This window comes from Prionailurus bengalensis, chromosome B1 (genome assembly GCF_016509475.1).
Source record: "Prionailurus bengalensis isolate Pbe53 chromosome B1, Fcat_Pben_1.1_paternal_pri, whole genome shotgun sequence".
Lineage (NCBI taxonomy): Eukaryota > Metazoa > Chordata > Mammalia > Carnivora > Felidae > Prionailurus > Prionailurus bengalensis.
In genome coordinates, this window is record NC_057344.1 from 69,112,245 (window position 1) to 69,127,173 (window position 14,929).

At 41.4% G+C, this 14,929-nt stretch overlaps 1 protein-coding gene across 8 annotated transcripts in view; it reads right to left on the reverse strand.

Annotated features, from left to right (window-relative positions):
- RAPGEF2 (Rap guanine nucleotide exchange factor 2) overlaps window positions 1-12,982 on the reverse strand; it is a 247,548-nt gene extending 234,566 nt beyond the window's left edge. For all 8 annotated transcript variants that reach the window (XM_043566367.1, XM_043566399.1, XM_043566348.1 and 5 more), the window contains exon 1: window positions 12,880-12,982. In XM_043566367.1, coding sequence (XP_043422302.1) covers window positions 12,880-12,948 — 69 coding nt within the window. In that variant the 5' untranslated portion in view covers window positions 12,949-12,982. The remainder of the gene's footprint in view (window positions 1-12,879) is intronic.
- Window positions 12,983-14,929: the final 1,947 nt, after the last annotated feature.

Here is a 14,929-nt window from a genome sequence, read left to right on the forward strand (position 1 = left end):
TGGCCAATGATAAGTACCTTGAAAGGGCTTTCCTTCCAAATAAAAGATGAGCTCTTACCAAGAAAACATTCTCCCTTCTCTTCTGCTTGGTGGGGCAGCTGTCATCTTGTGACTAAAACCAAAATCACTGACTAGGATTTGGTAGGAGACTGAGCTAGTTTCCTTAATGACATCTCTGAGCATCTACACCAATCCTACACTACCTACCTTTAGATTTCTTGTTGTGTGAGAAAAATAAGACCATAACTAAGCCTATGTGTATAGTTTTTGGTTACCTGTAGACTGATGCAATCCAAACACAATTTATGCTATGAATCAAGCCTATGAAATTGACTCATCTAACAAATCACTTTGGTGAATTAGCTATAAGGCACACTAATGATGAAAATTATGTAAGAGAGGGGCTTATGGTTCAGTCAGTTAAGCATCCGACTTCAGCTCAGGTCATGGTCTCAGGGTTTGTGGGTTCGAGCCCTGCATTGGGCTCTGCATTGAGTGCAGAGCCTGCTTCAAATCCTCTGTCTCCTTCTCTCTCTGCCCCTCCCTCGCTTGCGCACACTCCCTCTCTCAATAATAAATAAACATTAAGAAAAAAAAAAGAAAGATTATCTGAGGGGAAAAGATCGGATTGTAAATGAATACCAATTAATTGAAAAATAATAATAACAAACATTAAAGTATTAAACTGTTAACTATTAACTATTCATTAAATTATTTATGCCAGAGACTGTCAAAGAACTTTAATATACATGAACACATTTAATCTTCACAATATGAGGTAATATTACCATACACACCCATCAATCCTTGATGAAGGTAAAACTTTCATCAATCCTTGACAAAACCGTAACATAATAAAACAAAGCTAAATTAATTTATTCTGTGATTTTCTATTTTTACATCAAAATGTCCTTTCTTTTATGAAATAGGAATAGTAGAGAACAAGTTTACATTCATTTTAACATGCTTAGCTGGCAAAATAAGTGACAAATCAATGTCAGTGCCCCAGTGTTTTATGAAATTTTAATAGTCCATTAAATCCAAAGGTCTGAAACCCATTAAAGTTAGGTAACCAGCCCCGGACCACAAAGGAGTTTGACATCAAAATCCAAGATCATACATAAGGACTAGGTCACATGAAGGAAATAACACTAACTGAACTCAGAACAACTATTCTGTGAATACAGTTAAAGATATAAATGTATAAGTACAAAGGAAAATAGCCAGCCCAGAATACATAAAGTGGGAACAAGGACTTCTAAAGAAAAATGACTTTACCATGTTACCTCCCACACAGAGTTTTCTCTGTGTGATACAGATTTAAACCATACCAAAGAAAATGGAATCAAGATAGGAATTCCCATTCATCCCAATCATTGGATTTGGAGATTCATGCTGGAACGAACTTTTGGGTCCTACATTGTCTGCCTCTAAAAGAAGTTTGTGGTCTCCTAAATAGAAAGACAAGGGACAGGTGTGCAGGTGAAATTTGCCCCCTCAAGTTTGCTCCTCAATTTCTTCCAGCTCTACATGAATGGAGATTAGGAACAAAACTGAAAGGCAGTCAAATTCTCCTTACCTCAATTCTTGGCTTTTTATGCTACTGCATTTCATTATTTTAAACTCTTAACTTTTTAAAACTCCTCTCTGGTTGTTTGGAAATGTACACATTTGATGAAGCAGTTTCTTAATACAGTAAGTAATGTAACTGAGATGGCCAAATATTTCTAACTTCACCACGTATTTTCTAATAAATTTGAGTGAGCTTAAAAGAAACAAGAGTTTGCAAGACTGCGTAACATATCATAGCTTGAATAATACAGTTATATATACAGAACTCAATGAATGTTAAAATAAATAGGTTTCGCCTACACCTACATTTTTTCACATTTTTTATTTTGAAGACTTTAGTTACTTTAAAGCCTGGCCAACTCTTCTTTTTCACTTGTGCCCTCAAACGTAATTTATTACTGAAAACATCAAACATAAAAACTCTTAAAATACAGAAACTAAGTGGTTTATATCTTTATAATTAAAAATAGTAAATAATTTCAGACTTATAATTTACTTGTAGTTATCTCAAATATTAGGTGCTATATTTTTAATCCAATCTTCCAGTGCCAGTTTTTTTCAGAAGAAAAAAAAAAAGTACTTAATATACAAATACAGCATGCATTCTCCAGTATTTACCACAATAAATAGGAAAAGTAAGTGGCTAATTGAAGGAGAAGAGGGCTGGGAAAGGGGATGGATGGCAGAAGTTGGCTTTATAACTGAAATACAAAGGTGTACATATGAATAAAAAAAATTTTTTGTAAAGATATTTCTACTTTGAACGGATTTAAAAGAAATTCCTTTTTTTTATTCTAATACAAAAAGTCCTAAAAAGTACTGAGAGTACAGACCACATTCAGCTTAGATAGTATTATCACCTCCATAGTAGTAATAGTGCCTCTGACCATCTTAAATACACCCTTGCCTCTTCCTTCGCTCCACCCCCTCATGCCCACCAAAAGTAATAATTTAGATAATTTTTACATTCACAGGAAAGGAAAAGAGAAAGGAGAGAATCTACAACCTTAATTTCACCTAGACTCATTTCCTTAAGCTACTACCACAATTTCTTTTCTATTGTACTTAATGTACATGGAATATTTTATTTCCTACGTTTTTTCTTATACTAAATGTACAGAGTCACTAAAATGCAGGATTATGAAACATTCAAAACTGGTAAAATATATGGCATTTTGTGAATATCTACAAGATTCAGATAGGAATAAAGGTGAACAGTTAAAAACTTATTTCAGCTCTTCTTGTCCACTTATCCGTTAGTGTGTATGTGCACTTTAAATTTCTTCCAACTAATATATTGCTTCATCCACATCATTAATGGTCCAAAGCATACAAAATATTTAGCTAGAAAGGACTAGGCTCTTCAATTAGATTAAGTCATTAATCAGGAAAAAGATGATTTTTCAAAGTATCTTAATTTGAGGCCCCTTATCAGAGTCACAATAAAACTCCAAAAGCTATGCCTTTTTTTAACTTAATTTTGAAATAACTTTAGAATAAAAAAGTCAGACAAAAACAGTTCAGAGATCCTATGAATTCATCTAGCTTCCCATAATTTAACAAATAAAATAACCATAGTAAAATTATCTAACTGATAAAATTTCACCAACTTTCCTAGTACCATTTTTTTTTTTTCCTGGTCCAGAATCTAATCCAGAATCTCACAACTCATTTAGTTACCACATTTCCTTAGACTCAATCCGTAACAATTCTTCAGCATTTCTGGACGCTTTTGAGCACTGTACAGTTACTTTGTAGAATGTCCTAAAATTTGAGTTTGCCTGATATTTTCTGACATTTAGGTTGAAGTATTTTTAGTAAGAGTACTATCACAAACGTACCCTTCTCAATGTAGCATAAGGTTGGATGATATGTCTTATTATTACTGGGGTTAAAAAGAAACAACAGGCCCAAAGTGGAGTCACTTGCACTAAACCCATGTAACCAAACCAAGACTTAATAATTAGTCTTAACTGGTCAACACCAATGAGGTAGCTTGCCACATAGATCCTTTCCATCCTCCAGAGGAAGATGAAGTAATCTGCTTTCATTATCCCTTCTCTCTTCTGCCTTCTATTTTCTACATCTTTTGGGAGCTCCTTCCTGTTTGCTAGATGGGATGCTGCCTGGTTCAAGAACCATTCAATAAAGCCAATTAGATCCTTAAATTTACTCAGTTGAGTTTTGTTACTTCGCACTGGTGATATAACTTTGATTAACCTGGTTCACTTAGTGTCTACCAGTTTTCCTCACTATAAAAGCACTGATTTCTCCTTTTGCTTTTTGGTTTTTAAAATTTTTTTTTAATGTTTACTTATTTTTGAGAGACAGTGAGAGACACAGAGCGTGAGGGGGACAGAAGCAGAGAGAGAGGGAGACACAGAATCCGAAGGAGGCTCCAGGCTCTGAGCTGTCAGCACAAAGCCTGATGCAGGGCTTGAACCCACAAACCATGAGATTATGACTTGAGCCAAAGTCGAACGCTTAACTGACTGAGCCACCCAGGAGCCCCTGATTTCCTCTTTCAATTAATTAATCTTGGGGAGATAATTTGAGACTATGCAAATATTCTGACAATATCCGATATATATCTCTCATCATATTTTCACCCACTAATTTTGACATCAACTGAGGATTCTTGCTTACAACAATTATTATGATGTTTGTCTACTTGTGATTTTCTATTTCCATCATTCTTTCTGAATACTTTTTTTAATTGGAATTCTACAGTAACAAAGAGCAATCTCTTCTCCCCCACTTATCTATTTATTCAATTATTTACTTATATTGGTATGAGCTCATGGATATTTTTCCCTCAGAAGTTATAACTCTGTTTTGTTGTTCAAACTGACCACTGGGACTCCTTTGTAAATACATTCATTAGACTTTCTTCTGAATTGTAAAAATGTCACTTCAGTTAGGGATGATCAAGGGTCTGTTGTTTTGTCTGTTTTGTTTAATGAGGGATCATTGATAGCCATGGTTAGATTTACCACTTCCATTATGACCCCCCCCCAAAAAAAATTTTATGGGAAGAAATTATATGTATTGAAATATCCCAATGTGTTATACCATCACAACTCTTGCTCATTCAAGACCTTATAGTCTTTGGTTATTATTTTATACATATTAACATGGAATTTTCTCATCATTGTCACTATTTAAATCCACTTTAACTCCCACTCCCTTGGTATTTCAGGAACACAACTCAAACCACTCAATGACAATAGTAGAAATTCATTTTAGCCAAAAGGTAATAAGCTTTCATTATGCTGAGTGAAAAAAAGCCAATCCCAAAGGTCAAATATTGTATGATTCCATGTATTTAACACTTTTGAAATGACAAAATTTTACCAATGGAGAACAGATTAGTCCTTGACAGAGGCAGGGTCAGGGAATGATTGTGTCTACACAAGGGCAACAGGAGGAATTCTTATGGTGATGGATTGTTCCGTATCTAGACTGTACAAATGCCAATATCTTGGTTGTGATATTCTAGTTGCACAAAAGGCTGTTAATGGGGAAAATTGGGTAAAGGGTTCACATGATCTCTGCATTATTTCTTACAACTACATGTGAATCAATTATCTGAAACTACCAAGTTTAAAAAAAAGATAATGAGTTTTTACTTGAGTGAATACTCAGGAGAAATCAGATAATCATCAGTGTGCCTCAACCCTTCAGATCCACTGATTGCTAGGTAGCTTCTCAGAAAGTTACTACCAGGTCTCTTCAGAATAACCAGCTAATGGCTAATTCTTCTTTAGGGTTTCATCTCTTCTTAGTAGCTTTTATGTTGGGTGGCAGCAAATACCATGAGCTAGAGAAGAACAGGAAAGTGCTAAGGGCCAATTATTATGGTGAGTGTTGGTTTGTCAACTAAACTACCAACTGTTAATAGGATCAAAATATACATTTTTATTTCAATTCATTTAGCTCATATTAAGGTACTTGAGAAATCCTAAACACCCACAATTTATGATTTTCAACTTGCAAGAAGACAAGCAATGAGAAACTACAGCAAGAAAAAAGAGGGTTTAGTTCCAATGACGAAACAAAGTTCCCCTTCAAGTCACAAATGCCAACTCCTCCAAAACACTTTTTATGATTAAGGATGTGAAAGCACAGAAATTGTGGAGCCAAGACAATTTAAAATGCAAGAACTGGGGCGCCTGGGTGGCGCAGTCGGTTAAGCGTCCGACTTCAGCCAGGTCACAATCTCGCGGTCCGGGAGTTCGAGCCCCGCGTCAGGCTCTGGGCTGATGGCTCAGAGCCTGGAGCCTGTTTCCGATTCTGTGTCTCCCTCTCTCTCTGCCCCTCCCCCGTTCATGCTCTGTCTCTCTCTGTCCCAAAAATAAATAAAACGTTGAAAAAAGAAAAGAAAAATAAATAAAATAAAATAAAATGCAAGAACTAAACTTCCCACCCCACAAAAACTAAGCCCACCAGGACCACAAAGGTAACCCTTTCACAAACTGAAGGAGAAAAGGAAACACCTGAGTACAACAAGAAACACATAAGGTAATCAGTTCAGTAAAGTAGTGGTTAATTAGCATGTGAGACCAGAGGGTTTTATTTTTTTTTTTTCCTGAAAAGACAAAATCCTAACAGCCTAAATAAAGTAGCAATCAGCTTGTTTTTCTCCACACAAAGGCTGACATTATAACTACTATACATATTTTGACTAACTCAATCTCTGACAATGCTACAAAAGAACAACAATATGTACTACAACTGGCTTCTCCTACCTAACTTATCAACATCAACCTATTGAAACAAAAATGGTATGGGGAGTAAGGAACTGTTCTCAAACACTTACTACAATCATTACCTTGTGCCATCATAAGTCAATGGTGCATTTTTATATAAATAAATCCATTTTTCCTTCTTAAATTGAGATATTAATCTCTTCCAAAGGACAGAATGCTTAAAAACCACATCATTACAAATTAAGAAATACTAACCTATTCAGCATATGATAAATCAGATATTTTACATTAGATTCCAGAAGGTAGAGGGGCACCTGGGTGGCTCAGTTGGTTAAGCGTCTGATTCTTGACTTTGGCTCAGGTCATCTCACACTTCGTGGGTTCGAGCACCATGTCAGCTCTGCCCTGACAGCACAGAGCCTGCTTGGGATTCTGTCTCCCCCTCACTCTGTGCCCCTCCCCACTTGCTCTCTTTCTCTCTCTCAAAATAAATAAAATAAACAAAAAAAATTTTCTTAGATTCCAAAATGTAGAAGATATCAAAGTTTAAGGGGGAAAAAAAGTATAAGTTAAAAAAATTTTTATTAATAAAAAAATTTAGCAACTTAGAAATTTTTCCAATGAATTAGGAAATGTTGATCAGTACCATTTGCCGTGATTAGGCTTAACTAGCATCATGTACACATCGTTTCATACAATTAGTAGCTGATATAAATGTGCACACATTCATTCAGCCAGCCTGTCCAACAAATCCGACTACTGCAATAATTCTACTCTATCTCCACCATGTAAATCAAGCTCCCAACCACCTCAAGCCTGAAGAACAGACATCAGCCTTTAACAAAATTCTTGGTCTCCTCTCCTCTCCTTCCAACCACAACCATCTACACTCCAGTGAAATAACTCCCCACCTCCTATTCACTCCCGTGGCTCCAAGCACAGGGAACAAAGGCCTACACGTATTTTCTTACAACCACGTGTGCTACTTGTATGACAGCAGGTCAGTCTGGAATAGCCTGCATGCCCTCTAGTCCACCGACTGGTAAATTCCTACTACCCTAAGACTCACTACATGGTTGTCTAAAAAGTTCACAGCCTCTTCAGTGTTAGCACAGGACATCTCACCCAGAGAGCCCACAGCCTCTTCAGTTTTGGCATAGGACATCTGCTACGGCACTAATGAATCACATCCTACTTAAAAGATACAATACACTGGTGAGTTACCTGAGGGCCAGATGTCTCATTTCATCTTTGAATTCCCAAGGTCTGGTAAAAAGTATCTCATTAAAATGTTCTACGATGAGGGGCGCCTGAGTGGCTCAGTTGGTTAAGCTTCCGACTTCAGCTCAGGTCATGATCTCACAGTTGGAGCCTCCCAGGCTCTGTGCTGACAGCTCAGAGCCTGGAGCCTGCTTTGGACTCTGTGTCTCCCTCCCTCTCTGTCCCTCCCCACTCATGCTCTGTCTCTACCTCTCTCAAAAATAAACATTAAAAAAAAAATTTTTTTAATGTGCTATAATGATAACTACTATTAGATATTGCACTAAACAGTAAGTGTATTTTCTTTCACTTAATCCACAAAACAACCTCAGGAAGCTATTATCCTCATTTACAGATGAGAGAATTGTCTGGTGCCAAAAACAGGGTGAGGAGAGGGAATGGCTCATAAAATTCAGATATCAAAGAACTATCACCACATTTCCTTATCTTTCTAGTCTAGATCAAAGTTACTTCAGGTAATTACAATTCTTCCTTACCTATAAAACTTATTTTACAAAATAAGTAACTAAAAAACAAGTTTTCAAATAAGAAGCACAGTCTGTGTTTTTAAAAGGTTTTTATATCCTTACTTCAGATAGTCAATTTATATCCCACTGTTACTGTATGTGACTTGAATTTCAAATATCACCAAAGGTAGACCTCATGTTATCATTTAAGTCCCCACAAAATCCACCTAAAGTTGTTTTCACACCCACAGAAATATTAAAAACCGTAAAACCACAAATAGGTGGTTTTCTTATGAATCAAAGAATTTTTGATTTCAAGAACTAAGCTTTGGGATGATAGTGCATCCTCCCTTTCTTATTAAAGGGCAAGACCTTTAATAAAATGATAATAGAAGGTTATGGCTTATTTTGTTGTTTTACATCCTTTCTTGAAGGGAAAAAATGAAACAAGTTAGTAACTGAGTAGCCCTCTTGCTTTTCTTAGTTTTATTTTATTATTATTTTTTGTAACTGTTCTGTTAAAGCCCAGGGTCTGAGAAGAACTACATTAAACCAGTCCACGTACAGCAATGCAGTTGGAGACATTCATTTTGAACCTCAGCCAAGATATGCAAAGCTAATTATGGAACTATTACTAAATGTTTAAAAGCTTATATGAAGGCAACTAAGTTTCTACTAATATTACAAAAGAATGTTAATTTTTACCAGAAATTTAAGTACTCACCTGTTCAAAGTCACATGCTAATACAGTCCGAAATTAGTATTTCAGTTAAAAATGTGTATATTTTTTAACCTACAAATTCAAATATCATTGTTAGAAAAGGTAAATGCTTATGGCCAAGCACGCATTACTTAGTGAAACATGCTTTTCAAAATTGCACAAAAGTCAGGGCACCTGAGTGGCTCGGTCGGTTAAGCGTCTAACTTCAGCTCAGGTCATGATCTCTGTGAGTTGGAGTCCCGCGTGGGGCTCTGTGCTGACAGCTCAGACCTGGAGCCTGCTTCAGATTCTGTGTCTCCCTCTCTCTCTGCCCCTTCCCCACTCGTGCTGTCTCTATCTCTCAAAAATAAGTAAACGTTAAAAAAAATTTTTTTAATTGCACAAAAATCATTTAGTTGTGTTTTTTGAACAAAAACTACATAAGAACCAAATATTTATTACTAGAGCCCTGAAATGAGCTAAAATATAATCAAAGTGTAAGTTATCAAATGAAAATATGAAACTGCTCATAAACAATGATAAAAAGAACCTCAAATGGAAAATGTAACTGTAATAAACACAATTCTTCCCACTAGATTTAAAAGTTAAATATTTACCAGAGATATTCTTTTGTGCAGATTCTCATAATTTAAAGTTCTCTGGGCAAAAGGTATTTTTTCAGCCCTCTCATTATGACTAAGTGATTTGCAAAGAATTAAGTCTTAACACTGTTATGAACTCTCAGCTGAAAAATTCATGAGTTAACATCTAAATCGAAAGGTGCAAGAGCCCAAAAAATTTCAATAGTGAGGACAAAGTAATATTATTAACTAGGAAGAAATGAGATGTGGCTGTTTTACATATACCATTTTAAAAAATTACTTTTATAACTACCTAAAAACACACTAAATTAGATCTTGAAAGAAAACAATAAGGCAATAGATGTTTCACCTGAAAAACTAAAAACATGCATATAAACACTACAGAAGCAACTACAAAGGGTCTGAACTCAACAAGTTAATAAAATGGTTTAGAAAAAGCATTTTATTGTTTAAAGCCTTGGGGGATAAAGCTGCTTGCAATTTATTTACATCTTTTACTTTACTAAATTGCTTTGGTGACCAAGCTTCTCATTTAAATGATTAAAGCATAAACCCAAATAGTTTAATAAAGCAATTACTTAAGAGTCCTGTTTTTCAACAGAGGTGCCCTGAAAAATATCAATAGAACATTTAGTGTACATTATTTTCAAGGGGTTATTTAGAATACAGTGCCCCACTGACTAAAATTTAGCCAGGTTTCCAGACACATAATGTGGGACACACACTGGATCAAAGATTTTTTCATCCTCTCAGAATATCAGATGAAAGAGTGACAGACTCTTAAATCTATGCATGATTTGGCTAAAAATTCAGGTGGCTTTTTTTTTTTCACCTTACCATTCTGCCTCTCTAATGATGTGGCTAAATAGGTTCCTATTTTTCAGGTGTGCATGAAAAGCTCCCTAATTTGCAGTCTCTATGTTTGTACTGGGATTCTCCCCACCCCCAAATTCTCTTCTAGTTAACATCTTAGGTTACGTTAGTAACATCACTATTAACTTGTAGGCAACTGATTGACCCAAATACAAAGCTATGCCTTCAAGAGTTTGAGAGAGAAACTGGGATAGTGGGGTTTAAAACAAAACAAAACCTGAATTTAACAACAAAAAAATTATGTATTTCCTCTATTATTTCATAGCATCTTCCTTTTGCCTGTAACGAGAATCATATGAACTCCTTTATCAAGTCTATCCCGAAAAACAGAAGGAAGCATGACAGCAAAACTTTCCTAATTCACATCCTTCTTTTCATGATACCAAGTTTATTTAATACATTTGTTTTCTTCATATTACAAAAGTCTAACTCTCAAGCATGAATGAGAAAATAGTACAAAATAACTTCCGGTCCTTAACAAAGCACTCAATATAAAAAGCACCTTCTACCAAAACATGTTTTTTACTTTTGGGCACATATCAAACTTTTACAAGATTATTTTTGACAAGCCAGGTAAGGATGGGAAAACATTCACATTTCAAGCTACTTTCTCTTTAACACAATAATAAGCAAACATGACGTTTGTGTTAGTAATAACCAAATGAACATCAAAGTTAATACGGCTGATACTTAACAATGTTCAAAATGTTTGATAGCTTTCTCTGTGTTTACTTTTCCTATGAAGGTTTGGTGGAGGGAAACGTGCTTTCAGATTATCAATGAAGCTTTCATCTTGCAGTGTTAGTAGTAACTGGCCCACTTCTGAATCAGGCCAAGTTCTATGCTAGGTCAGTTTTTACTCTATTCTACACAACTGGCACAAGAAGAGGAAAGTTTAACAGTTCATTTATTTGGCACAATCCACATGCTTTCACAGTGGAGGTTTTGTCTCTTCCAGTCTTCTTTGGTGCCCCCCGCCCACCCCAACTGATAGGTTTTAAGTCATTGCTATTCTAATTAATCAACTAAAGGCACAACTCTCCCCACCCCCCACCGTCTAATTTCCACTAAAGGCCTATGACATCATTTTCTGACCTGCCTTTCTAGGTTCTAATATTCTCAACTTGCCTTGCTGGGTTGTAATATTCTCAACTTGTATGATTTCATTTGGCACTTCAAACACTGAAAGGAATTGACATATCTCACTGAAATTTGCTTTTCCGTCACACAACATGCATTTTCACATGCAGAAGACTGGTTCAATTGACAATTTTAAAACAAACAGTAGAGGAGGAAGGCACATGGGAGGCAGTGCAACACCCAGGGAGGGACAAGATCAAAGCAGGACACTGCTTGGTTTTGATAAAATAATCCTTTAGAATTGGAACTTTCCGGAGACACAGTGAAATGAATATTCTCGTAAACTTATCACACATCTTCCACTCTTTTAGTAAATATGTGTGATCTATGATCCCCCAGATGTGATGGCTCCATCAGGAAAAATGAAAAATCAGAAACGGTACCAGGTGCCATTCTTGGGCCTTGTCCAATGGCAGCCAGTGAAAGATTCTATTTTATTCTGTTCTCCCCACATTAAATAATAATAATCAACATCAGAGAAGGAGAGCATTTGGGTATGAACAGATGGCGTCCAACACCTAACCAGCGAAGCAACTCTTTCAGGCATCAGATCCTAAATGTCTGATGGTCCCAAGGATCAGAAGGGCTTATTTGACAAGAGGGTTGGCAGCAGGATCCCCTGTAGTTACCATCCCAATGCTTAGGAATATGCGTCATTAGCCAGTCAGCAACTAAAAGCAAAAAAAAAAAAAAAAAAAAAAAAAAAAAAAAAAATCTAACCACCACATTTTTATACAATTTCCCCCTCTCTAGTCCAACTTGAAGCGACCAAATCCGACACCATCAGCAACAACTCCACTTAAAGAAAAAGGAAAAATAAGCCCGATGGTAAACGAACGTATAAAGGTTAACAAACTTATCTAATTCTGACAAGGTTGTGCAACACCAAAAGAATCCGCAGGGTGCCCTTTCCAGGGGTGTATCTGAATATGCCTGCTCTGCAGTTATGCCCGCAATTTAAACCAAAGGCACTAAGCTAGCTAATCAACTTTTCTTCCCCTGCACTGGAAAGCAGCATCCCTTTCTCAAAGAAGCAAAATACTAAATACACAAACATCCCAATGTTTTACTTTAGAAGGTCAACACGGATTAGTCTTTCGCAGAGCCATACAAGTTTCCTTCCTATACCTTTCCAAACACCACAGAACTCTAAAGGTAAAGGGGGCCACAAGCCTGGGAAGGAAAGGGGCCTGCAGCCACGGCGGCGGGAGTAGCTGGCCACGGGGAGGTGAGTCCCCCCTCCCCCCGAGACTCAGAAGCCCTAGTGTACCACTGGGAAGAGGAGAAGCTAATTGGAGAATTCCCTCCTCCGCCTAGCAAACGTAGGGGGAAGGTCAGTAATGGGGAGGGCAGAGAAAAGGAGAATATCGAGGAGAGGGAAAAATAAACCCAGGACGACCAGGGGAAAAAGATAGAAATGAAATGCCATGGGAAGTTAGGGGTCCTAATGCGAGAAGTGGGGTGCGCGGGGCCAACCGTGTCAGGAAGGGGAGACTGGAACGGGAAAGGGCGCAGCCTGAGAGGCACAAATCCAGCCAAGTCCCGGCGAGTCTCACCTGGGGGGTCCTCTCGGCGGGGTTCTTCATCACCGCTTGGCGGAAGCTGTTATCCACGTAGGACGCCATCTCCCCCCGTGGGCCCGGCCGGGGCCGCTCCGCACCCTCGTCGGCCTCCTCCCGGCCCAGCGCAGCCGCTGCCTCCGCCCTGCGCGCTCCGCCCGCCTGCCCGCCCGCCGGCGGCTAATAAGCCAAACCGCGGCGGCGGCGGGGCCTACGGGGGGGCGGCTCCGCTGGGCCCGGCGGCCCGGAGCGCGGGACAGGCGCTCAGGAGACCCGGCGGGAGAGCGAGGCCGCGCGAAGGGGGCGGGCAGCGCGCAGCTCCCGAGCCCCGCGGCCCGGAGGGTCCCTGCGGGCGCTCCGCGACCGGGAACTCCCCTTCCTCCTCCTCTTCTTCCTCGCCGCTCAGCCGGGAAAGGCTTCCTGGCGCGCCCGGCTCCCTCCGGGCCTGGCTCGACACGCCTCCCCCGGCTCCACTCCGGGGACAGTGGCGTCTCCTCCTGGCCCCGGCGGGCCTGAGTTATTTTTAGGGAGGTACAAGCGACAGTAAAGAAGGGGAAGGCTGCAGGCAGACGGGGCCTCCTCTCCCCTCCGGCGCGGAGGGTCGCCCCCTCCTCTCAGGGGCTCACGCCGCCGCCCGGGAGTCTCCGCGAAGCACTCGGATCTCCCGCGTCCCCAGTCCTCCGGCACTTGGGCGCCGCAGCCGCCGTCGGGACGACTGGCTCAGGTCCGGGCGCTGCGAAGCCCGATCGCCGCCGCCACCGCTCCTAGTCTCCGTCTATTGGGCTCGGCCGTCCCTCCCGACTGCTGCTGCATCCCCTCGGGCCGCCCCGCCGCCGCCGCCGCCGCCGCCTCTGCTGCTCGGGCCGCCGCCGTGGGCTCCGCCGCCACCGCCTCCCCCCATCAGCGCGCCCGGAGCGGAGCTGCCCCGGCGCCGGCGCCGCCGCGGCCAGAGCACCCGGCCGGGGCTGCAGACCTCCGGCCCAGTCGCTCTCGGCAACTTTGTTCCCGGTCTGCGCGGGGCGGGGGAGGGGGAAGAGGGGGCCGCGGGCAGCCCAGGTCCGGACTCCCGGCGGCGGGCGTCCGAGGGCGGAGGGCCAGGAGCCGAGAGCCGCGCACAGCCCCCTCGGAGAGAGTATTTGGGAAGCGGCGACTCCCCCTCCGCTTCCTCCGCCTCTTCCTCCTCCTGCGCCTTCTCCGGCCGCCGGAGCCGCTCCTCAGGGAGGAAGCGGCCTCCGGGGCTTGTTGCTTTGTGCTGCAACCATGGTGAGGAGTGAGTGACAAGGCGGAGGCGAGTCGGCTGGCGCCGCATCATCGGGGGGCGGAGCGTCCCCGTCGCGCTCGGTCCCTCCTCCTCGCGCTCCCTGCGCCCGCCCGTCGGCCGCGCCCTCCCCCCGGAGCAGCACCTTCGGTCGCCGCCAGGTGAGGCCGGCGCTCGGGCCGCCAGAGGGTCGCAGCGCCCTCGGCTGAGCTGGCTGGAGTCCCGCACCACCTGGCCCCGAGGGGGCGACGCGAGTCCCGGTGCCCGGGTGCAAGCGTAGGGCTCTCCTCTCCCCACCCCTTCCCTGTCTCACGCCGTGCCGCGTACCCACATCCCACCCGGTTCCTGGGAGACACTGCATAGTCCAGTCGCCCCTCTCAGACTCATGGCGCCACGCCGAGGCCGAGGGGGCTGAAAGTTGACCCGGAGCAGAAGTCTGGCCCGCAGGCATGGGCTGTAGTGGGCATTCATTTTGAACCCAGGGTTTGGCTCCAGAGGCGATAAATCCTCTAAGGTTTTTATTTTGCTTATTTGTAGCTTGCTGCAGGGAAAGCTTTCCTCTCCTGCCTTCCGTGCTTACTGCCACCTTCAGAGACTTTAATGACCAGGAGATTAAGGACATGGAAAACTGCCAGTTTCACACTGGATCCAGTACCATCCCCAGACGCACAAACATGCCAGATTTAAAGGTGATCAGTCATTAGCAAGAGACCCGGACGGCAAGGTCTGTGACATAATCAGAAACATTGGCAGATCTGGCTTTGCATCGAGGCAGAGCAAATCTCATTC